General features: G+C 49.5%; 2 protein-coding genes across 2 annotated transcripts in view; one reads left to right on the top strand and one right to left on the bottom strand.

Annotated features, from left to right (window-relative positions):
• Positions 1-1192: 1192 nt before the first annotated feature.
• The window catches only part of LOC127005597 (chorion peroxidase-like), a 61509-nt gene continuing 38081 nt past the window's right edge, over positions 1193-24620 (bottom strand). Inside the window, exons 7-15 of the mRNA XM_050874550.1 lie at positions 17931-18158; positions 17451-17578; positions 16722-16903; positions 15335-15581; positions 13330-13463; positions 12620-12789; positions 10954-11059; positions 3784-4140; positions 1193-1552 (exon numbers count right to left, since the gene is read on the bottom strand). Coding sequence (XP_050730507.1) covers positions 1321-1552; positions 3784-4140; positions 10954-11059; positions 12620-12789; positions 13330-13463; positions 15335-15581; positions 16722-16903; positions 17451-17578; positions 17931-18158 — 1784 coding nt within the window. The 3' untranslated portion in view covers positions 1193-1320. The remainder of the gene's footprint in view (positions 1553-3783; positions 4141-10953; positions 11060-12619; positions 12790-13329; positions 13464-15334; positions 15582-16721; positions 16904-17450; positions 17579-17930; positions 18159-24620) is intronic.
• Positions 21476-22792, top strand: LOC127005599 (uncharacterized). Its single transcript, XM_050874551.1, has one exon. The coding sequence runs from the start codon at positions 21994-21996 to the stop codon at positions 22690-22692; it is 699 nt and encodes a 232-aa protein (XP_050730508.1). The 5' UTR covers positions 21476-21993; the 3' UTR covers positions 22693-22792.

The following is a 24620-nucleotide window of genomic DNA, read 5'->3' as shown; positions in this document are numbered from 1 at the left end:
ACTTACACGTTAATCACAACCTTCACAAATAATTACTAAACAATCTGGCAGCTGCAGGGGGTGGTGGTGGTGAAGGTGGTGGTGGCGGCAGGCGATGGAGGCGGCGGCGGCGGTTGTGAAGATGATAAGGGAGAAGGAAGGCGAAAGCGAAGGAAAGGACGAAGATACGGACGATAAAAGGATAAAGGAGGAGCAGGAGGAAGATGGCAATGAGTGGGCTAAGAGGAATAGGAAGGCGAGGAGGAAGATGACGAAGAAGAGGACGTTGAAGAGGAAATAACAAAGAGAAGGAAGAGGCCGAACAGGAGGAGGGGAAAGAAGGTGAAGGACAAAGATGAGAAGAAGTGAGACAAATGAGAACAAGGAAAACCAGGACAAGAGGGAGAAGAAAGGTGAGAAGAAGGAAAAGGAGAAAGAAAGAAGAAAAAAAGAAGATGGAGAATGAAGAGGGTAACAAGAAGGAGGAAAAGGAGAAAAAAAGAAAACAAGAGAAGCTGGAAAATGAAGAAGATAACAAAGAGGAAAAGGAGAAGAAAAGAAAACAAGAGAAGCTGGAAAACGAAGATAACAAGGAGGAAAAGGAGAAAAAAAAGAAAACAAGAGAAGCTGGAAAACGAAGATAACAAGGAGGAAAAGGAGAAAAAAAGAAAACAAGAGAAGCTGGAAAATGAAGAAGAAAACAAGGAGGAAAAGGAGAGAAAAAGAAGTGGAAAAAACAGGAAATGAAAAACGAAGAAGAAAAAGAGTAGGAAGTGAAAAAAGAGAACAAGAGGAACTCGAAAATGAAGATAACAAGGAGGAAAAGGAAAGAAAAAGAAGTGGAAAAAGGAGGAAAAGGAGAGAAAAAGAAGTGGAAAAAGGAGGAAAAGGAGAGAAAAAGAAGTGGAAAAAGGAGGAAAAGGAGAGAAAAAGGAGAGAAAAAGAAGTGGAAAAAGGAGGAAAAGGAGAGAAAAAGAAGTGGAAAAAGGAGGAAAAGGAGAGAAAAAGAAGTGGAAAAAGGAGGAAAAGGAGAGAAAAAGAAGTGGAAAAAACAGGAAATGGAAAACGAAGAAGAAAAACAATAAGAGGAGGAAGTGAACTAAGCCAAGGACGAGAGGGCGGAGGTAGGTGTCGGCGTTGGCGGTGGCGGCGCTGGCAGGTGGTGGTGTGGTTGACGGCGTTGGTGGTGCGGCGCGCGCTGGAGAGGGGTGTGGTGGATTGACGTGAGGACAATTGCTGTGATGGTGGTGGTGATGGTGATGGAGGTAGCGGTCATGATCATCCTGTTACGAGCGGAGGTGACGACTGCGGCGGTGATGAGAATGGTGTTGAAAGTGGCGATCAGAGGTAGGGGTTGGGTTCCTGGTGTTGGTCGGGGTGGTGGTGGTGGTGGTGGGGGTGGTGGTGGTGGGGGTGGAGGTGCTGGGGGTGGAGGTGCTGGGGGTGCGGGCGGGGGCGGCAGATACAGTGGGTGGGAGGGCAGAAGGGCGGGACATGGAAGCAGTTTTGGGCACACCACTTGTCAAGGCCCGGCAACTTAGCCCAGAGTCCCACCCCGACGCACTCCATGGGGCTGATGACGACGATGATGATGAAGAAGATGAGAAAAGTTGGAAAGTTTCGTTTAGTCGGCGCAACAAGAAGATGAGAAGGACGATGACGAGGAAGAGAGGAAGATGACGAGGAAGAGAGGAAGATGACGAGGAAGAGAGGAAGATGACGAGGAAGAGAGGAAGATGATGAGGAAGAGAGGAAGATGACGAGGAAGAGAGGAAGATGATGAGGAAGAGAGGAAGATGACGAGGAAGAGAGGAAGATGACGAGGAAGAGAGGAAGATGACGAGGAAGAGAGGAAGATGACGAGGAAGAGAGGAAGATGACGAGGAGGAGGAAAAGTAGAACGAGGAACAGATACGGACGAAAGATAGAAAAAAAAACAGTAAAGTAGAAGAGAAAAAAAGAAAGGAGGAAAAGGAACAGAATAAGATAGAGGGAAATGGAAGGTCAGAAGCAGGTGATGTTGGATAAAGTAGGAGAAAGATGAGGAGAAGGAGGAGGAGGAGGAGGAGGAGGAGGAAGAAAAACAGATAGCAATGAAAGATAATAAACAGATAATGATATAAAACGTAGGTAAGTAGACGTAGAGTAAGAGAAGGAGGAGGAAGAAGAGGAGGAGGAAGAGAAAGAGGAGGAAGAGAAACAGATAAAAGATGAAAGATTAAAAGCAAGCAATGTTAGAATTAGTAGGAGAATGATGTAGAGGAAGACATAAAGGAGAAGTAAGAAAGAGGGAAGAGAAAAAAAAGGATGAAAGTAAGAGGGAGAAGAAGAGAAGGAAAAAAGAGGGGAAGACATGAGTACAAAAGGGGAGAAAAAGAGACAGAGGGGAGAGGGAGAGACAGAGAGAGAGAGAGAGAGAATAGGAAGGAAAATGAGGGAATAGGAATAGAGGAGAAGGAAGAGGAAGAAGAGGAGGAAGACGAGGATGATAACAGACGGGAGGATAAAGAAAACGAAAAGGATAATGAAGAAATGGAGAAAGAGAAAATAGGAAGGAAAATGGGGGAATAGGAATAGAGGAGAAGGAAGAGGAAGAAGAGGAGGAGGAAGAGGATGATAACAGAAGGAGAACAAAGAAAACGAATAGAATAATGAAGAAATAGGGAGAAAGAGAGAATAGGAAGGAAAATGGGGGAATAGGAATAGAGAAGGAAGAGGAAGAAGAAGAGGAAGAAGAGGAGGAAGACGAGGATGATAACAGACGGGAGGATAAAGAAAACGAAAAGGATAATGAAGAAATAGGAACAAAGGAAGAGGAGGAGGAGGACGCGGAGAAGGATAACAGACAAAGAAAAAAAAGGATAAATAGGAAAACAATGACAACCACAACGATGATAAGGAGGATGACGAGTTTGAGGATGATGACGACGACGATGACGAAAAGAAAAAAAAAAGAAAAAGAAAAAAATCAGATTAATAAGAATTCACGTCAAGTTTCCTAGATTTGACGTATATATTCACCTCTATCTCATTATTCACACCTCACCTGTCCCATTTTGCCCCCCACATCATTAGCGGACACCTGGATACCTGCCCTTAAATATTTCGTCTAGTCTAACATCTTTCTGTCCCGGTTTTTTTTTTAATGAAGGAGCAGATTTTTGGGTAGTGGTGGTGATGGTGGTGGTAGTAGTAGTAATGATAGTAGTAGTAATGGTAGTAGTAATGGTAGTGGTAGTAGTGGTAGTAGTAGTAGTAGTAGTAGTAGTAGTCGTTCTTACCATCTATATATCCAATTTTTTTCCGTTTCCTCCGCCCTCTCTCTTTCCCTTCCTTCATCCTTCCTCACTTCATCTGTTCTTCCTCTTCCTCTGTATCTCCTTTCATTTCTATATACTTGCACTCCCTACCCCATCAATCTCCTCTTCCTCTTTCTTTCTCTAGCCATCCATCCCTCGTCCTCTCCTTCTGTCCCATATACTTACCACATATATCATCCCTCTCTGTGATTGCCTTTCTATCCCTTATGCTCACTAGTCTCCCTTCTTCCTTACCGTTCTCTCTATCCCTCTCTCTCTTTCTCCCTCTTTCATCCCCACCATACATCCTTTATTCCGTTTCTCCCTCTCTATTCCTCTACCTCTCCCTCACTCTCACCATACCTCCCTCATTCTCCTCCTCTCATTCTCTCACACCCTCATATCCCTCTCTCCTTCCCTCCTTCCCTCATCTCCGCTCAAGGCCTAACAGCTGTGACGACTTGATTGCCTCGTCCTAAACAGCCCCAAGACGGTCATTGCTTACCTTGGGTCCGGTGAGGGGGCGGGTGTGGGCGCGGGTTTTGGGGCTGGAGTTGGGGCTGCTGTTGGGGCTGGCTTTGGGGCTGGTGTTGGGGCTGGTGTTGGGGCTGGTGTTGGGGCTGGTGTTGGGGCTGGTGTTGGGGCTGGTGTTGGGGCTGGTGTTGGGGCTGGTGTTGGGGCTGGTGTTGTTGTTGTTGTTGTTGTGGTGGTGGTGGTGGTGGTGGTTGTGGTTGGGGGCGTGGTTGTGGGTGCTGGCGTGGGTGCTGGCGTGGGTGCTGGCGTGGGTGTGGGTCTAATTATCTCCTCCTTCCATGGGCTAAAGTCAAGTTGTGGGTACTGGGCGCAGGGCAGTAGCGGATTCCTGAGGTGAAAGAGAGAGACAAAAAAAAAAATTAGGGATCGGGAAAATAATAAAGAGGAGGAAAAAGACAAAGAGTACAAATGAGACGAGGAGGACGAGGAAAACAAGGACAAGAAAAGTGTGAAGGAGAAGGAGATAGGAAGAAAAAACAGGAAAAGGCGAAAGAAAAAGAAAAAAACAGGCAGAAAAGGGGAAAAAAAGACAGGAGGAGGAGGAGAAAGAAGAAAAAACAGGATAAGAAGAAAGAAGAAAAAACAGGCAGAGAACGCAAAAGAAGAACAGGAGGAGAAGGAGGAGAAAGAAGAAAAAAACAGAAGGCGAAAGAAGAACAGGAGGAGGAGAGAGAAGAAGAAAAAGAACGGGCAGAGAAGGCGAAAGAAGAACAGGAGGAGGAGAGAGAAGAAGAAAAAGAACGGGCAGAGAAGGCGAAAGAAGAACAGGAGGAGGAGAGAGAAGAAGAAAAAGAACGGGCAGAGAAGGCGAAAGAAGGACAGGAAGAGGAAAAAGAAGAAAAAAAACAGGAGAAGGCGAAAGAAGGACAGGAGGAGGAGGAAAAAGAAGAAAAAAAAAAACAGGAGAAGGCGAAAGAGGAAGAAAAAAACAGGCAGAGAAGGCAAAACAAGAACAGGAGGAGAAAGAAGAAAAAAACAGGAGAAAGAAGAAGAAAAAAAAAAACAGGCAGAGATGGCGAAAGAAGAACAGAAGAAAGAGAAGAAAGAAGAAAAAAACAGAAGGAAATGGAAAACGAAGAAGAAAAACAGGAACAGGAACTGAACAAACTGAAGACCAGGAATTAAAAAACGAAAGAGAAAAACGGAAAAAGCAAATCATAATGGGAAGCAGAAATGATGGAGATAGAAGGAGAAGAGATGTAGAGGAAGAAACAGAGGAGGAAAAGCAAGAGAGAGGGAAGAGAAGGGTAGAGAAAGAGGAAGAAGAAGAGGAAATGAATGAAAAGCAAGGAAAAAAATAGCAAGTCATGGATAACTCTACCAAACTGAAGATAACGATTAGAAAAAAAATATATAGAAAAGGAAAGAAAATGTCAGTGATGAAAATAATTACAAAGAAAAGAAAGTCACGGATAACAAAATGAAAAACAAGAATAACAAAAAAAAAAAAACATAATGAAGAGTAATTAGTCAAGAAATAATAAGAAAATGAAGACCAAGAATAACAAGAAAAATAATTGTCAAGGAAAATAATTTGACCACCACCACCACCAACAACAACAACAACAACAACAACAACATCAACAAAAAAAGGCCCGCAACTAATAAAGTAAACAAAATAATAAATCGTGGTGTTTTTTTTCCACTCCTCGAAGCACACATGAGAAATAGATGCTTTTGGGGAGGATAAATCTTTTCTCAATACTTTGCCGTGGATTCGAACCCGGGCCTACACAGACAGGAGCATTATTATTATTATCTTCTTCATCGTCTTCATCTTTTTCACCTTTTTCTTCTTTTTCTTCTTTTTCTTTTTTTTTTTCTTCTTCATCTTCTTCACCTTTTTTTTTTCTTTTTTTCTTCTTTTTCTTTTTTTCTTCTTCTTTTTCATCTTCTTCTTCTTCTTCTTCATCTTCTTCTTCATCTTCTTCTTCTTCTTCTTCTTCATCTTCTTCTTCTTCTTCATCTTCTTCTTCTTCTTCATCTTCATCATCTTCATCATCTTCTTCATCTTCTTCATCTTCTTCTTCTACTTCTTCAGCTTCTTCATCTTCTGCTTCTTCAACTTCTTCATCTTCTTCATCTTCTTCATCTTCTTCATCTTCTTCATCTTCTTCATCTTCTTCATCTTCTTCATCTTCTTCTTCCCCTTCATCTTCATCTTCATCTCCATCGTCTTCATCTTCATCTTCTTCTTCTTCTTCTTCTTCTTCTTCTTCTTCTTCTTCTTCTTCTTCTTCATCTTCTTCATCTTCTTCATCTTCTTCATCTTCTTCTTCTCCTTCTTCTTCTTCATCTTCTTCACCTTCTTCATCATCTTCTTCAGCTTCTTCTTCTTCCTCTTCTTCAACTAATCTCCTCCTCCTCCACCTCCTCCTACCTCTCTTCTCCTCCTCCTTCTTCTAATTCATCTTCTTCACTAACGTCCAACCAAAGGGATCCCCGTGATATAAGTCCTTTTGAAGTCCTTACCGGCGCCTCGGGATGAATCAACACACGAGGATATCAAACAAAACGAAAAAAAACTTAATGAACGAAATAAAAGGAGAAAGGAAGAGAAAAAGGAAGGTGCAAGGTTGTGTAGGGGTGTGAAAGGGGAGTGTAAGGGGGTGCTAAGGGGAGTGTAAAGGGGTGCAAGGTTGTGTAAGGGTGTGTAGAGGAGTGTAAGGGGGTGCTAAGGGGAGTGTAAGGGGGTGCTAAGGGGAGTGTAAGGGGGTGCAAGGTTGTGTAAGGGTGCTAAGGGGAGTGTAAGGGGGTGCTAAGGGGAGTGTAAGGGGGTGCAAGGTTGTGTAAGGGTGTGTAGAGGAGTGTAAAGGTGCTAAGAGGGAGGGGGCAAGGTTGTGTAAGGGTGTGTAGAGGAGTATAAGGGGGGTGCTAAGAGGAGTGTAAGGGTGTGCAAGGTTGTGTAAGGGTGCTAAGGGGAAGTGTAATGGGGTGCTAAGGGGAGTGTAAGGGGGTGCAAGGTTGTGTAAGGGTGTGTAGAGGAGTGTAAGGGGGTGTAAGGAGAGTGCATGGCAGGTGTATGAGGTTGTAAGGGGAGTGTAAGAGAGTGTAAGGGACGTGTAAGTTTGTGTAAGGGAGTGTAGAGTGATGTAAGGTTGCGTAGGGGTGTGTAAGGGGAGTGTAAGGGGGTCCTAAAGGGAGTGTAAGGGGGTGTGGAGGAGTGTAAGGGGTGCAAGTGTAAGAGGAGTGTAAGGGGGTGTAAGGGGGTGTAAGGGGATGTAAGGGGAAAGGAGAAGGCAGGTGTGTGTGAGGGGTGTAAGGGGTATGAAGGTGTGTGAGGGTGTAAGGGGTATGAGAAGGTGTGTGTGAGGGGTGTAAGGTATGAGAAGGGGTGTGTGAGGGGGTATAAGGGTGTGTGAGGGGGTGTAAGGGTATGAGAAGGTATGGGTGTGTGTGAGGGGGTAAGGGTATGAGAAGGTGTACTGGTGTGTGTTAGGGGGTGTAAGGGGTATGAGAAGGTGTACGGGTGTGTGTGAGGGGGTGTAAGGGGTATGAGAAGGTGTACGGGTGTGTGTGAGGGGGTGTAAGGGGTATGAGAAGGCATGGGTGTGTGTGAGGGGTGTAAGGGGTATGAGAAGGTGTACGGTGTGTGTGAGGGGTGTAAGGGTATGAGAAGGTGTACGGTGTGTGTGAGGGGTGTAAGGGTATGAGAAGGTGTATGGGTGTGTGTGAGGGATGTAAGGAGAAAGGTGTGTGTGTGAGGGTGTAAGGGTATGAGAAGGTGTGTGTGTGTGAGGGATGTAAGGGTATGAGAAGGTGTATGGTGTGTGGAGGGATGTAAGGGGTATGAGAAGGTGTAATGGGTGTGTGTGAGGGATGTAAGGGTATGAGAAGGTGTACGGGTGTGTGTGAGGGGATGTAAGGGCATGAGAAGGTGTAAGGGTGTGTGTGAGGGGATGGGGGTATGAGAAGGTGTACGGGTGTGTGTGAGGGGTGTAAGGGGTAGGAGAAGGTGTATGGTGTGTGAGGGGATGTAAGGGGTATGAGAAGGTGCATGGGTGTGTGTGAGGGATGTAAGGGGTCTGAGAAGGTGTACGGTTGGGTGTGAGGTGGTGTAAGGGGTTTGAGAAGGTGTAAGGTGTGTGTGAGGGGGTGTAAGGGGTATGAGAAGGTGTATGGGTGTGTGTGAGGGGGTGTAAGTGGTATGAGAAGGTGTACTGGTGTGTGTGAGGGGGTGTAAGGGGTATGAGAAGGTGTATGGGTGTGTGTGAGGGGGTGTAAGGGGTATGAGAAGGTGTAGGGGTGTGTGAGGGGTGTAAGGGTATGAGAAGGTGTATGGGTGTGTGTGAGGGGGTGTGGTATGAGAAGGTGTACAGGTGTGTGAGGGGTGTAAGGGGCATGAGAAGGTGTACGGGTGTGTGTGAGGGTGTAAGGGTATGAGAAGGTGTATGGGTGTGTGTGAGGGGGTGTAAGGGTATGAGAAGGTGTGTGGGGTGTAAGGGTATGAGAAGGTGTAAGGTGTGTGTGAGGGGTGGGGTATGAGAAGGTGTACGGGTGTGTGTGAGGGGCTGTAAGGGGTATGAGAAGGTGTACGGGTGTGTGTGAGGGGATGTAAGGGGTATGAGAAGGTGTATGGGTGTGTGTGAGGGGGTGTAAGGGGTATGAGAAGGTGTACGGGTGTGTGTGAGGGGGTGTAAGGGGTATGAGAAGGTGTACGGGTGTGTGTGAGGGGGTGTAAGGGGTATGAGAAGGTGTACGGGTGTGTGTGAGGGGGTGTAAGGGGTATGAGCAGGTGTGTACGGGTGAGTGTGAGGGGGTGTAAGGGGTATGAGAAGGTGTATGGGTGTGTGTGAGGGGTGTAAGGGTATGAGAAGGTGTATGGGTGTGTGAGGGGGTGTGGGGGTATGAGAAGGTGTATGGGTGTGTGTGAGGGGTGTAAGGGTATGAGAAGGTGTAAGGGTGTGTGTGAGGGGTGTAAGGGGTATGAGAAGGTGTACGGTGTGTGTGAGGGGGGTGTAAGGGGTATGGAAGGTGTATGGTGTGTGTGAGGGGGTAAGGGGTATGAAGGTGTACGGGTGTGTGTGAGGGGTGTAAGGTATGAGAAGGTGTACGGTGTGTGTGAGGGGTGTAAGGGGTATGAGAAGGTGTATGGGTGTGTGTGAGGTGTAAGGGGTATGAGAAGGTGTATGGTGTGTGTGAGGGGCTGTAAGGGGTATGAGAAGGTGTATGGGTGTGTGTGAGGCAGTGTAAGGGGTATGAGAAGGTGTACGGGTGTGTGTGAGGGGATGTAAGGGGTATGAGAAGGTGTAAGGGTGTGTGTGAGGGGTGTAAGGGTATGAGAAGGTGTAAGGTGTGTGTGAGGCAGTGTAAGGGGTATGAGAAGGTGTACAGGTGTGTGTGAGGGATGTAAGGGTATGAGAAGGTGTACAGGTGTGTGTGAGGGGATGTAAGGGGTATGAGAAGGTGTATGGTGTGTGTGAGGGGGTGTAAGGGGTATGAGAAGGTAATGGTGTGTGTGTGAGGGGGTGTAAGGGGTATGAGAAGGTGTACGGGTGTGTGTGAGGCAGTGTAAGGGGTATGAGAAGGTGTACGGGTGTGTGTGAGGGGATGTAAGGGGTATGAGAAGGTGTACGGGTGTGTGTGAGGGGATGTAAGGGGTATGAGAAGGTGTACGGGTGTGTGTGAGGGGATGTAAGGGGTATGAGAAGGTGTACGGGTGTGTGTGAGGCAGTGTAAGGGGTATGAGAAGGTGTACGGGTGTGTGAGGGGATGTAAGGGGTATGAGAAGGTGTACGGGTGTGTGTGAGGGTGTGTAAGGGGTATGAGAAGGTGTACGGGTGTGTGTGAGGGGATGTAAGGGGTATGAGAAGGTGTACGGGTGTGTGTGAGGCAGTGTAAGGGGTATGAGAAGGTGTACGGGTGTGTGTGAGGCAGTGTAAGGGGTATGAGAAGGTGTACGGGTGTGTGGGGGTGTAAGGGGTATGAGAAGGTGTACGGGTGTGTGTGAGGGGTTGTAAGGGGTATGAGAAGGTGTACGGGTGTGTGTGAGGGGGTGTAAGGGGTATGAGAAGGTGTACGGGTGTGTGTGAGGCAGTGTAAGGGGTATGAGAAGGTGTATGGGTGTGTGTGAGGGGATGTAAGGGGTATGAGAAGGTGTACGGGTGTGTGTGAGGGGATGTGGGGGTATGAGAAGGTGTGCATGTGTGTGTGAGGGGTGTAAGGGGTATGAGAAGGTGTACGTGTGTGTGAGGCAGTGTAAGGGGTATGAGAAGGTGTATGGGTGTGTGTGAGGGAGTGTAAGGGGTATGAGAAGGTGTACGGTGTGTGAGGGGATGTAAGGGGTATGAGAAGGTGTGTGTGAGGGGGTGTAAGGGTATGAGAAGGTGTACGGGTGTGTGGAGGGGATGTAAGGGGTATGAGAAGGTCTACGGGTGTGTGTGAGGGGATGTAAGGGGTATGAGAAGGTGTATGGGTGTGTGAGGGGGTGTAAGGGTATGAAGGTACGGTGTGTGTGAGGGGGTGTAAGGGGTATGAGAAGGTGTACGGGTGTGTGTGAGGCAGTGTAAGGGGTATGAGAAGGTGTACGGGTGTGTGTGAGGCAGTGTAAGGGGTATGAGAAGGTGTATGGGTGTGTGTGAGGGGGTGTAAGGGGTATGAGAAGGTGTATGGGTGTGTGTGAGGGGGTGTAAGGGGTATGAGAAGGTGTACGGGTGTGTGTGAGGCAGTGTAAGGGGTATGAGAAGGTGTAAGGGTGTGTGTGAGGGGGTGTAAGGGGTATGAGAAGGTGTATGGGTGTGTGTGAGGCAGTGTAAGGGGTATGAGAAGGTGTACGGGTGTGTGTGAGGGGGTGTAAGGGGTATGAGAAGGTGTATGGGTGTGTGTGAGGGGGTGTAAGCGGTATGACAAGGTGTATGGGTGTGTGTGAGGATGTAAGGGGTATGAGAAGGTGTATGGGTGTGTGTGAGGGGTGTAAGGGGATGAAGGTGTACGGTGTGTGTGAGGGGGTGTAAGGTATGAGAAGGTGTACAGTGTGTGTGAGGGGGTGTAAGGGGTATGAGAAGGTGTACGGGTGTGTGTGAGGGGGTGTAAGGGGTATGAGAAGGTGTACGGGTGTGTGTGAGGGGGTGTAAGGGGAGTGCAAGAAGGTGTATGGGCGTGTAAGGGGTGTTGGCCTCCAGGTAACAGGTGCGCCACTCACTCGGGCATGACGGGGGCGAAGAACACGTTGGGCTGCAGGTTGGACAGCTGGAGATGGCCGCACATCACACCCGCCAGCGTCACCCTCCCGAGGCTCTCCAGCTGGCCTGAGGGGGAAGGGGAGAACACGGACTCATTGGTGACATATTGTATCTGCGTCCTGGCTTTGAGTTCCAGCCCTCGAATCTACAAACTTTATATGGTTTTGTTTTTACTATGCCTTTTTTTCCTTTCTACCCTTTCTCTACCCCCTCAGTATCACTTTTAAATGCTAACAAAGTTATTTCTCTTCATGGGGTAAGGGGAGAACACAGACCCATTAGTGACATTATATCTGCGTCCTGGCTTTGAGTTCCAGCCCTCGACTCTACTAACTTTATATGGTTTTGTTTTTACTATGCCTTTCTTTCCTTCCTACCCTTTCTCTGCCCTTCAGTGTCACTTTTAAATGCTAACAAAATTCCTTCTCTTCATATAACTTCGTGGATAGAAATTCTCTTGTGGTCTTGTGCAATGTTAATAATCCAATCCAATCTTATATGAAAACTCTACTTTCTCTCCCAAGTCTCAGTTATCTGGCAGCATATTTAGTGTCCAATATCAATCTGTTTCTCTATATAACATCTTTGCTTCCATTCTACATGCCCGTCAGAATAATACCTACTTTCCGCCTAACTCTTCACATCTATAACTTTCCTTTCTCTTCTGATTATATGGAGACTTCTTACACCAACACTGCAAATACGTCCAACCCACACCAGCCGAGCGACTCCCGATTAGATCTAGCGTTCCCCTGCAATCGTCAACATCATTCAGCTGGAGTTAGGGAATGGGCGTGGCTTACGTGTGGATTGGCCAACGATATACGCTTGATGGAGGAAGGGGGAGGGGCTTATATCCGAGGTTAGTTTGAACAGAGTTGGCTATAGGAATACGTCTCCTTTCGCTGTCCGTCTACCGGTCTATTTTTAACCTGCTTTGTTTTGTAGTACATGTCAGATCTCTTTTACCCGCCTAGTGATCGGGAAGGCCGGCTGGTCGAGGCTCTGACACTAACAACCTCCAACTTTATCCAGGATTATTTCGTCGTGTCTAGCAGCCCGTTTTTAGATGTTTTCCTCTGTAACTATTTCGGTCACTTTTCCCGGTATCCTCCGACGTCAAGGCTTGTAGAAGTAGATTTTTTCAGCTGTTTCTTTTCTCTTATTTCTACTTCTATCCCTCGGTACCTTTCCTTTCCCATAAAAAGTCACACACCTTCAACTTCTTACACACCGAAAAAAGAAGAAGGGCTGGTCTGGCTTCTGGTACCAAAGATTTAAGTGTCTTCTCTGGTCTTTATCCGTCTATGTTACGTCAATATCAATCCGTTTTCTCTTAATCATACATGCCATACTTTCTTCCACACGTCTGCTAACCTAAAGAGAACGGGTATAGCTAATCTGGGCACTGGCACCAAGGTTCTACTATGATTGTGGATGTGTTCTTTATCAGTCTATGTACGTCTATATTAGCATGTTTTCCTATGGTCATACACGTCGTACTTTCCCTACTGCTATTACTCAACGAATCACTACTCAACTACTACTATTAATCTATTGTTACTCTTCTACTTTACATCTCTACTACAACTACCCCACTCTACTACTACTACTACGTGTACTAACCCAGCGTGAAGGGGTAGGGCTGGTCGGGGCTCTGGTACCAATACCGATCGCCGTGCTTGAGGCTCGAGAACTGCTGGGTGAGGATACAGGTGAAGGTGGGCCCCAGCAAGCTGCTCGAGGAAGGGTACTCTGCCAGGCCCGCGGGGAACAGGTCCACGTCCGCCACGCTCCTTCAGACACAGGGCGAGGAGAAGGCGATAAGGCAGGGACGGAGAGCGGGGAGAAGGGCGGTGGGGGTGGTTGAGGTGAAGAGGAATAGGGAAAAAGGAAGAGAATGGAAATGTTAGGTTTAGGAAAAGGGCGGTGGGGGTGGTTGAGGTGAAGAGGAGTAGGGAAAAAGGAAAAGAATGGAAATGTTAGGTTTAGGAAAAAGGCGGTGGGAGTGGTTGAGGGGAAGAGGAATAGGGAAAAAGGAGGAGAATGGAAATGTTAGGTTTAGGTAGTGATGATTAATCTGAGTATTTTGTAGGTCACACGTTAAGGGAAGACAAAGGAAATGTTGCGTTTATAAGCTTTAACCCGGTAGCAACGACGGGCCAAATTTGTGGCTTTACCGTGTACCAGCGACGGGCTAAATTTGTGCCATGATATAAACCCCCAAAATAGTTAGTTCTCTCTCTCTCTCTCTCTCTCTATATATATATATATATATATATATATGTGTGTGTGTGTGTGTGTGTGTGTGTGTGGTGAGGGGCAAGGCGACTCACTTATATGCTTCGACGAACTGGTTGACGTATCGCGCGGGCATGAGGGCGGCGAGGTCCGTGAAGGTGGTGGGCATGGGCAGGCCACACGCGCGCCGCCACACCACGTAGGGCGGCAACCCGTGGTCACGCCCCCGCTGCAGGAAAAAAAAATAATAATAAATAGATTAATAAATAAATAAAAAATAAACTATCAATGGAGACTTTATGGTATAGCTGAATTTAAGTTATTAAGAACATACGAAACAGACAACCTGCAAGAATATAATAAAAAAACTGAAAAAATGCAAAATAAGATAAATAGTCGAAATGATGCATAGTGCTAAAGTTAGCGGAGAAGACTAAAAGAAAGAGGATTTGAGAGAATAATGACGAAGGAGAATGGCAAAAACGAAGATACAGGAAAGTTGGAAAGTTTCGTTTAGTCGGCGCAACATCTGTGGTCACATGCCGATTAATACCTGGTACCCATTCACTGCTGGGCGGACAGGGGCGTAGGGTATCGGAAAAGCCGCCCAAATTTTTCCACTCCGCCCGGGAATCGAACCCGGGCTCCTTCTGTTGTGAACCGAGTGTGCTAACCACTGCACCACGAAGTCCCCGCAAAGATACAGGAAATACCAAGAAACTTACACAAGCGCAAACACATCTATACCGTTTCCCACAAGTACACACACACACACACACACACACACACACACACACACACACACATTTGTATATCTACCGCCAGCAAACCAAATGTAAACAAGGAAGAATTCTAGCCCCGTACACACACACACACACACACACACACACACACACACACACACACACACACACACACTCTAACACACGCCTTCAATGTCAGGTTCTCCTCCCTCACACACACACACACACACACACTCTAACACACGCCTTCAATGTCAGGTTCTCCTCCCTCACAGCCACCCAAGGTCCCAAAGAGAACATCTTGAGATAGTTCAGAGGAGGGCCAGCAAATTCATTCTGGGCACCACTTACTTATCAGAACGCCTTTGATCTTAACCCCTTGACTGCGGATTTCCTACAAGAAGACATCACCAAGCTACAGGAATGGAGCAAAAAGTGGCTGCTATAATTCAATGAAGAAAAATGTAAAATCATGCACTTTGGGAGAGGATATCTAGCATACTAATACCACATGGGAAACTCTCCACTATCAACTACAGAGGCAGAAAAAGACCTGGGGGTGTATGTGACCAGGCTATCATTGAAAGCCAAATCCGTGCCAATCGCAGCGGACGAGTTCAACCCCTTCTGACCACTTTCACAAGACTCCCACTCAGGGCAGCCAGGCACAAGAACGCCCCAATCACCGTCAAGCCAGAAACAAGCGCAGTCCCATTCCCGCCACTGTGAGCATTTCAAGTCCTCCTCTTCACTTAGAATGTTTATGTTACGCTTTGACGCTTTTTTTTGTCCTACGCACCTTTTTTTTACAGCAGAGGAGACAGTGCAAGGGCGCAAAAAAAAAAAGAAGAAAACAATAATGAAAAAAAAAGCCCGCTACTTACTGCTCCTCTCAAACCTACTTAATATTTTCAGCCACTCGGTAATTATATTTTTACATCTATAGACCATGAATTATCATTATATTTATTATTATTATTATTATTATTATTATTATTATTATTATTATTATTATTATTATTATTATTATTATTATTATTATTATTATTATTATTATTATTATTATTATTATTATTATTATTTTTTTTTTTTTTTTTTTTTTTATTTTTTTTTTTATTATTATTATTATTATTATTATTATTATTATTATTATTATTATTATTTAGTATCATGATTATAACCCCTCCGACACGCGCATCACCTACACTCCCATTCCCACCACCCTTCCACCGCCCCCTCAACACAAATACTCGCTTCCCTTCCCTCTCCCCCACACAAACACCCATTTTTTCACCCTCATCACCCAATACACTCCTCCTCCCCCTCCCCCAACCCCCTCTTCCCTCTCCCCACACACCTGTATATTGAGCGCCATCAGATCGAGCCCCAGGTGGTCCCCGTGCTGGGCGAAGAGCAGGTGGGAGAGGGAAGGCACCAGGTAGGCGTCCACGGGCTCTGCGTCAGTAGCGGTCACGCCCCCCAGGATGTCAGAGGGCCCCGTCTCCGGCTCCCTCAGCACGTGGGGGTCCATGAAGGAGGTGGTGAGGGGCACGACGTGACCCTTGGAACCGTGTAGAAGGTCCTTAACCAGCGTGTGTCCGAACCTGAGGGAGGGGGTGAAGGAGGAGGGAGAAGGAGAGAGAGGGAGAGAACAGGAGAAGGGAAGAGAGGGAGGGAAAAGGAGAAGGAAAGAGAGAGAGAGAGAGAGAAGAGAGAGAGGGAAGAGAGAAAGGGAAGAGAGGGAGGGAAAAGAGGGAAGAAAGAAGAGGTTGAAGGGAAAGTAGACAGGATGGGAAAGAGAGTAGAAGAGAAGAAGGGAGGAAAGGAGGAGTAAAGAAGGGAGGAAGGGGAAGGGGAAAGCAAGGAAGAGGGGGGTAGAAGAAGGGAAGAAAGGTAAGAAAAAAGGGAGGAAGGGGAAGAGAAAGGAAGAGAAGAGCAAAAGAAGGGAAGAAAAGAAGGATCGGAGGGGTGGAAGAAGAGGGTGGAGGAGACAGGAAAGGAGAAAGTAGACGGGAAGAAAGGAAGGAAGAGGGGGTAGAAGAAGGGAAGAAGGGTAAGAAAAAAGTGCGGAAGGGGAAGGGAAAGGGAAGGAAAAGAGGAATAGAAGGGAAGAAAAGAAGGATCGGAGGGGTGGAAGAAGAGGGTGTGGGAGGCAGGAAAGGAGAAAGTAGACGGAAAGAAAGGAAGGAAGAGGGGGGTAGAAGAAGGGAAGAAAGGTAGAAAAAAAAGGGAGGAAGGGGAAGAGAAGAGCAATAGAAGGGAAGAAAACAAGGATCGGATGGGTGGAAGAAGAGGGTGGAGGAGACAGGAAAGAAGAAAGTAGACGGGAAGAAAGGAAGAAAGGTAGAAAAAAAAGGAGGAAGGGGAAGAGAAGAGCAATAGAAGGGAAGAAAACAAGGATCGGATGGGTGGAAGAAGAGGGTGGAGGAGACAGGAAAGAAGAAAGAAGACGGGAAGAAAGGAAGGAAAGGAAGATTGAATAAAAAAGGTGAAATGTCAGAGAGATCAAACACAAGAACAACACATCTAAGACCTGTCCCTTTCCGCGTCTATATTTAAATTCGTGTTGACCTTATTTCTACCTGGCTCAACCTGTCCGCACACCGTTCCCTTACCTTCAACTTCCACCAAACTTATCTTACTTTGCCCCCTAAATTCCCTCAAAGTCTTTAAAATCCCTCAAATCCTATGGGAAAACTCTCGGATCCCCCTCAGTGGTATTCGATCCTCTTCCCCGTACGAACCTCAAGGCGGCGGTAGCGAAGGCGTTGGCGATGGAGGCGTCTACTTTGGGGTTGTAGGTCCTCTCGTAGCCAAGCGTCGGGAGGAGGTTGTTCTGTAGCATTCTGTCCCTTCCGAGTATGATTGGCAGGAACTCACGGTAGGTCGTCTGCTGCAGAAGGGCCACGACTACCCTGCGAGTCTCCTGGTGGCGGTGGTGGTGGTGGTGGTTGTTGGTGGTGGTGGTAGTCAGTAAGAAAAATATATATACATACACATACTAACAAATAAAGAGAAACAGCGATGCAAAGTGATGTACACACGAGAAGAGTATATGGTAAACTTTTGTATATCCTTTTGAACTTCAGTCTAACACACACACACACACACACACACACACACACACACACACACACACACACACACACACACACACACACACACATATCCATCCCCTCACACATCCCCTTCCACACACAAACATCTCTTCCCCCCATACCCATCCCACCCTTCACTACAAACACATATTACACCCATCACACATTCCCCCAACACACACCTACCCATCCCCTACACACATACACATAACCTAACCACCCCCTTACACCCACACTCACATACACTCCCTCTACACCCCCTACACAGAACCCCCTACACACTATACAATCATTCCCCCCCAGTCCCCATTATTCTCTCTCCTTCCCGGCATACACACACACATCTGGCCTTCCTATTCTTCCCGTAACACCCACCTGGAACAGCCTCTCGTCGTTCCAGTGCGGGTTGAGCGCTGAGAGCCTCGTCGCGGTGCCCTGATGAACGCGGAGCCATAGAGTGTTGAGGGAGGTGAGGGCCGGTTGCTCGTTCACCCTCTCGTCGCCTGGGACAGAAAAAAGGACGAGTGTTGCTTAGTGTTGTGCTGTGTTGCGAATGTAGCAGTAGTAGTAGTAGTAGTAGTATCAATATCCTTAACTTTCACTTCTAATTTCACTACCACTAGCTATAACAATTACGAATACAAACTACCACTATTATAACTTCTACCACTGCTATAACTGCCACCACTACACATAGGCCTACAACGATATCAACCACACCTCCCCCTAACACCACCTCACCCCTCCACCACACCACCATCATCTCCCCCACCATCCCCTCTTCCAGCATCACCTCCCACCTCTCCCACTATCACCTCCCCACACCTCCCCCCCACTAAGCAGCCCTCCACACACCTGCCCTATAGCACACATTCTCCTCGTTGTGTTCGCAGGGGCCCGTGGGCAGGAAAGGCCCCGCCTCGTCTGGGGGCGTGGCGGGGTCCTGGTGGGCTTGGGGCGGCGCGGAGGACATGAGCCGCCCTCCCCGCATCTCCCGCAGGTTCCTGGTGGCGTTGGAGGATGAGCCGTAGATCCCCGAGCCGTCCAGGTAGGCTGTGACTTGGTTCATTTGTTCCCGCGGGCCTGAGGGGAGGGAGGAAGACGTGGGGTGTGGACGCGGGTGAAAAGATGGACATAGTAAGAAGTTTGGTTAGAAGTAGCAAGATACTTAAAGGAAAAACAAATTAATAAACTCGTTGGAAAGATAAACACACATACATACCACATTTGTTCCCGCGGACCTGAGGGGAGGGAGGAAGACATGGGGTGTGGACGCGGGTGAAAAGATGGACACAGTAAGAAGTTTGGTTAGTAGTTGTAAGATATTTAAAGATAAACATAGTAACGAGTGAGGTTAAGATCAGAAGATGAATGATTTGAAAGTATACAGAAAAGAAGAAAGGGATAAACTTGTTGGAAAGATAAACATAGTAATAAGTGAGGTTTAGAACAGAAGGTGAATGATTTGAAAGTATACAGAAAATAAATGGATAAACTCGTGTGGAAATATAGGGTTAGAAATAGGTGGAGTATGAAAAGAAACAGCAACGAGAGGAATGAACCCATGTGAAAAGATGCGCATGGTAAAAATTGAGGATAGAAAAATGTGAACTGTTCAGAGACAACCTATTCAGAAAAGAAAGGAATAATCTCGTGTGGGGAGATGAATTTGGTAACGTGGTGGCTCTAGGTCGTTGAGGAGAGAAAAATTGTAGGCTTGTTCACCAGGCTGGTCAGTGAAAGAGGATGAAAGCCAAAGCTGGTGGTGAACATTGAAATCTCCTAGGATGGAGCTTTCAGCGAAGGGAGAGTGGGTCAAGATGTGCTCCACTTTAGAGTTCAAGTAGTCAAAGAATTTTACATAGTTGGTAGAGTTCAGTGAAAATTAAACAGCACAGATGTATTTAGTAAAAGAATGGCAATTAAGTCTTAGCCAGATGGTGGAAAATTCTGTAGAGTCAAGGTCGTGGGCACGAGAGCAAGGGATGTCGTTGCGCACGTAGGCGCAACATCCAGCTTTGGATTGAAATTTAGAATAGAGATAGTAGGAGGGAACAGAGTAGATATTGCTGTCAGTAGCCTCAGAAACCTGTGTGTCGGTGAGGAAGAGAAGGTGAGGTTTAGAGGAAGAGAGATGGTGTTCCACAGAATGAAAATTAGAACGAAGACCGCGAATGTTGCAGAAATTGAGAAGAAAGAGGTTCGAGGGTTATCAAGACACCTCTCAAGTTGGCAACCAGAAGGGGAGTCCTCCCTGGGGGAATTTCTGGTCCCCCCCAGGCGGGGACTCCGAGGCAGAGCGTATGTTTGCCATTTTGAATTTTAAATTTTGGGAAAAGGTGTGTATGTTGTGTGAATGTAGTGTGGTGTGGAAAGAGAGAGGATCTGTCTTTAGAGAGCATGCTGAACTACTCTCTGGTGTTGATGAGACAATAGGGAAACGGAAAGTGAGGACATGGGAAGGGTCTTTGGAGGGCTTCAGCACCCTCCTCGCTTCCCATATATAGTACCTTACCGGGAGTAGCTTACGCCCGTTTCGGTAGGTGTCTTCCTACCTACTACACTCAAATAAAACCACTCAAATAAAACCAGTGTATTTAATGATGGTTTCCTCGAACAGCCACGATCACCAAAATGTTGTCCACGTGGCCAGTGGACGTGACCGTGGACGTGTGGCGGCGGGTAAATTGTCACGGCCCGGCTGACGCGCACCACATACAGAGGCGGCTCAGTGCTGATAACTATCTTGATATTAAACATTATTTTGCCTTCCTTTACCGCCACGAAGCACCCCTTCCCTCCTGATCTAGTATACTTCGCTCACAACCGCCCCCATTCATCAGACTCGCAGTGTGCAGGAGTGGTTCCAGGACCCCATCAGGTCCAGCTTCTGCGATGGGCCAGTAAGGGGGCAGATTGCTACCCGATATAGAATCAATGGGGATCGATGACGAACACGTGGGAGACGCAGCAGGAGCGCACATCCCAGGAACTCCCGGATGATCCAGGTTCGTGAGGTGAGGGAGGTATTCCGGGGTGAGCCGCACCTTGTTAGACGCCACACGGGAAGCATGAGAGGACGACTTCAAGCTGCCATTGACAAGGGTGGTGGAGGGACGGAATATTGACATAAGAAATTTCCTTGAGTGTGTATGGGTGTGCGTATGTGTGCACGAGTCTGTTATTACCTGTCTACTATCTACTGTTTAACATTCATGTATTTTATTTGGATCACTGTGATTTTCAGGTCATGGTAGTCAGAATGCAGCCTTCACCTGAGACAGTCTGTCATGGACGCATATAACAAATAAAAGCCGAGTGGTTTAAATTGTATCTTTATACTACATCCTATAAACGTCAAAATCCAAACTGCTAGACAGTCTGTTGCGTATGTGGTCAGATTGGCTAACTGCCGGACATAATTTTGTCCCACTATTATAGCCTGCTGCCAAGCTTAGTGTGGAGAAATGCTTGGGGCAAAGAACAGTTCCTCATATGAACCTAACCGCCGGCAATGTGTAGAGGTGACACAATACCAATGTGGACCACAGGGAACACGAAGGAATAATCTTCATAGGCCAACTCATTTTGTCTTTACTTTTAGTAATCCCCTGACCTCCCAAACCATCCCCCTCGTCTTATATATATATATTGTTACGAATGTGCTGTACGTGAATGATTGTATGTGTAATGTGATGAAATTGTAGCATGATGCAATGTTAGCTCAGCATGGTGCAACTCTACTTGTTGGGACAGGAGAGACAGAGGGGAGCCCGGGGCCTCCGGCCGCCGGGCAGGAAGTGCTGAGTCGGCAGAGTGGAGTTGCGAGCGAGAGGCGCTGAGGGGAGTGGAGAAGACGCATGTCTGGGCTTGAGTGTTGAGCTGCAGCTGTGTGCATCCGTGTGTGCGTGTCTGCCGTGCCCCTGTACTGTGCCTGATTAACTGTTCTGTGCCCTTGAAAGTTGCTGTACTGTGTGAGGAACCTGTCATTAAACTAGAACTTAGTGTTGAACGTGTATCCTTTGTGCCCTGCCTCGTTCCCTCCTCCCCTCGGTGTTCGGTGTGGGCCGCTGTGAGTGACTGGTGCCCGTGTGGTTGTTCTGGTGGGGATTACGCCACCTGCCTGCCCTTGTATGGTGTGTGGTAGGGGGGGTGGCGTAACACTTGGTGTCAAAGGAGTGGGATAAGTGAACAGTGAAGCGCGCCGAGTCGTCATGGCGTCCCCCAATGGTCGCCGTGAGGGTGAGGAGAAGGGCAAGGCCGAGGCTGACGTGGGTGAGGTGAAGCTGGGCCAGATGGAATTGTTCGCTGCCATGCTGGCCAGTCTGAGGCAGGAATTGGATCAGAGGGCAGACGAGAGGGCACACGAGCAGGCACGCCATCTTGCCGAGGTCCTCCAGAGCAGGAAACCCAGCAGTACACCGACAAGGCCTGCGACAGCGTTAAGAGTGAACTGCTGGGAGAGGTGCAGACTCTGAAAGGCGAGGTCCAGGGCCTGAGGGAGGAGGTGGAGGCGGAGAGGCGGCGGCGAGAGCTGGCAACGTCACGCGGGGAGGAACAAGAAGCGTCACGCGTGCTGGCGGCAAGCACCAGGGTGACGGACTTGCTGGGGTCCTCGTGGGGCCCCTGGCAAGAACCCCTGGGCCCTCGCAGCGTTGTGTCAGAGCCAGCAGCTGCCGCAGGAGGTTGGGGAGCCATCGGAGCTGCCCCCTTGGGTCCAACTGGCGCCCGAGTCGGACCCACTCACCCCGCCTCTCTGCCGCCGTCACCGCCGCCCTCTCCATGCCGGCCGGCTAACAGCCCACGTGCTCCGCTTTCCCCCCCATCCAGCCCCTCGGCTTCCCGCCGTTCGGGGAGGCGCAAGCCGGCGGAGTATGATGGGAAGGTGGCCTGGGAGGCCTATGTTGCCCAGTTTGAGATGCTAGCTGCTGCCCAGGGCTGGGACGAGGCTGAGAAGGCGCTGCAGTTGGCAACAGCGCTTCGGGGCCCGGCTGTGGAAGTGCTGGGGCACCTGCCGCCGGCCCAACGAGCCTCTTACGGGAGCATGGCGGAGGCCCTGCGGCGACGTTTCGGGCACCACCTTCAGGCCGAGGTGTACCGAGCTCGCCTGAAGAAGCGGACTCGGGAACGTGGCGAGACACTGTCGCAGCTGGCGCAGGACGTGGAAGCGCTGGTCAGAAGGTCGTATCCTGCTGCCCCGGAAGAGATGATCGTGGTGCTGGCCCGCGATTTCTTTGTTGACGCTCTGCACGACCAGCAGCTGCAGATTTACGTTAAGCAGGCGCACCCTGGGGACCTGCAGGTGGCGCTGGCGAGGGCCTTGGAATTCGAGGCCTTCCTGAAGACGACCAGCGGCCTAGGGGCGGCCCCCCAGCCCCGCCGTGACCTCCGGGGCCGGATGGCGAAAGTGAAGAAGAAGGCAGCGTCGAGGAAGGCGAGCCAGGAGGGCTTCCATGGTTCGTGTTGGGGCTGTGGCGAGAAAGGCCACAGACGCAGTCGGTGTCCGAGGGAGCGAAGGACGCGTTCTCTCGACCGGCTGAGTTCTGACGCCTTCCAGCCTTTCTGCAAGAACTGTGGCCAGTCTGCACACCGCTCGAGTGCCTGCCCCGAGCCTTAGGAGGTCGCGCAGGCGGAAAACTCGGACAGGCCGGAGAGGGGGTCGAATCCAGGCCGTCCACACTCCCCGGGCCCCGCCTTTTGTAAGCTGCCGCCGTACAACCAGCGCAATGCAGGTGGAGGGCACAGTGGACGGGAAGCCATGCCGCCTGACAGTGGACACCGGGGCTGAGAAGACCTTGGTGCGGCCTGATATGCTGGCCGCCACGCGACTCCCAGACGCGCCACAGTGTGCAGCTCAAGGGCCCAGTGGAGGTTCGTATCGGCGTGGACAGCGCTGTGGAGCGGCTGCCGGTGTACGTCGCCGATCTGGACGAGCCGTGTTTGCTGGGCCTCGACTACCTGACGCAGAGCAAGGCTTGTGTCGACCTCGGACGGAAGCTGGTGAGGGTACGCGGTCAAGACGTGCCTTTGCTTCCGGAGGTTGGCTGTGCAGAGGTAGTCGCGGCTGAGCGTCTGCACCTTGCCCCTAGGACGGAGGCCAGGGTCCGGTGTCGCCTGTCCAGAGCGATGCGTGGAGCGGAAGGCATGGTGGAGCCCACGGAAAACCTGCGGCTGGCTGACGGCGTGGCAGTTGCACGGAGCCTCGTTGGGGCGGGGGAGGAGTTAGTTACGGTGCTGGTAGCTAACTTCTCCGACGAGGCCCGGAAGGTACCCGCTGGTGCCAAGCTGGGCACCTGTGAGGAGGTGGAGCGCCCAGAGGAGACGCCGGGCAGCAAGGAGTCGGCCGCTGTGGGGCCGCTGCCCGACTTCCTGGAGGATTTGGCGCACCGGAGCGCCGCTAACCTGACGGAGGCGCAGACGGAGAAGATGCGCCACACCCTGGCCCAGTACGCGGACGTGTTCAGCAGGGGTGACTTGGATCTGGGCCGCACGGGGTTGGTGAAGCATAGCATCAACACGGGAAATAGTGTGCCCATCAAGAGCCCGCCCCGACGTATTGCACCAGCCAGGCGGGAGGAAATGCAGCGTACTGTTAACGAGCTGGCGGTGCAGGGGGTGATTGAGCGGTCAGACAGTCCTTGGTCCTCAGCGGTAGTCCTGGTTAAGAAGAAGGACGGCACGCAGCGCTTCTGTGTGGACTACCGGGCGCTGAATGATGTGACTGTCAGGACTCTTACCCCTGCCTAGGATCGACGACACGCTCGACGCACTGGTGGGGCCAGGTGGTTCTCCACACTCGACCTGAAGTCGGGTTACCACCAGGTGGAGATGGCAGAGGAGGATAAGCCGAAGACCGCTTTCTCTTTCGGGCAGGGTTTGTGGCAGTTCAACGTCATGCCCTTTGGTCTCTGCAACGCCCCTGGCTGTTTCGAGCGCCTGATGGAGAGGGTGTTGGACGGCCTGCAGTGGAAGACAGCGCTCGTCTACATCGATGACGTCATCGTCTTCGGGAGCACCTTCGAGGAGGAGCTGGAGCGGCTGGAGGAGGTACTACAGCGGCTGAGGAAGGCCAACCTCAAGCTCAGCCCCAAAAAGTGTTCGCTCTTCCAGCACGAGGTGCCGTTCCTGGGGCATGTTGTCAGTCGGGACGGCGTGCGCACCGACCCGCAGAAGGTGGCAGTGGTGGAGAAGTGGCCCGTTCCCACTAATGTGGCGGAAGTTAGGAGTTACCTGGGCCTGTGCACGTACTACCGCCGCTTCGTGCAGGACTTCGCCAGCGTGGCAGCCCCTCTCCACCGGCTCACCAGGAAAGGGGCGTGCTTCCTGTGGGACGAGGAGTGCCAGGCCGCGTTCGACGGCCTGAAGAAGGCACTGTTAGAGGCACCGGTCCTGCCGTACCCGGACCCGAAGCTTCCCTACCTGTTGGACACCGACGCCAGTGCCGAGGGCGTCGGGGCGGTCCTGTCACAGGTGAAGGACGGAAGGGAGCACGTCGTCAGCGCCAAGTTCAGTAGACCTGAGCGCAACTACTGCGTGACGAGGAAG

This window comes from Eriocheir sinensis, chromosome 30, assembly GCF_024679095.1.
Source record: "Eriocheir sinensis breed Jianghai 21 chromosome 30, ASM2467909v1, whole genome shotgun sequence".
Taxonomy (NCBI): Eukaryota; Metazoa; Arthropoda; class Malacostraca; order Decapoda; family Varunidae; genus Eriocheir; species Eriocheir sinensis.
This window is presented reverse-complemented; position numbering and strand designations above follow the sequence as displayed.

Excerpts from the sequence above, each read along its gene's own strand:
- LOC127005599 (XM_050874551.1), top strand. The coding sequence starts at position 21,994 with ATGCTAGCTGCTGCCCAGGGCTGGGACGAGGCTGAGAAGGCGCTGCAG.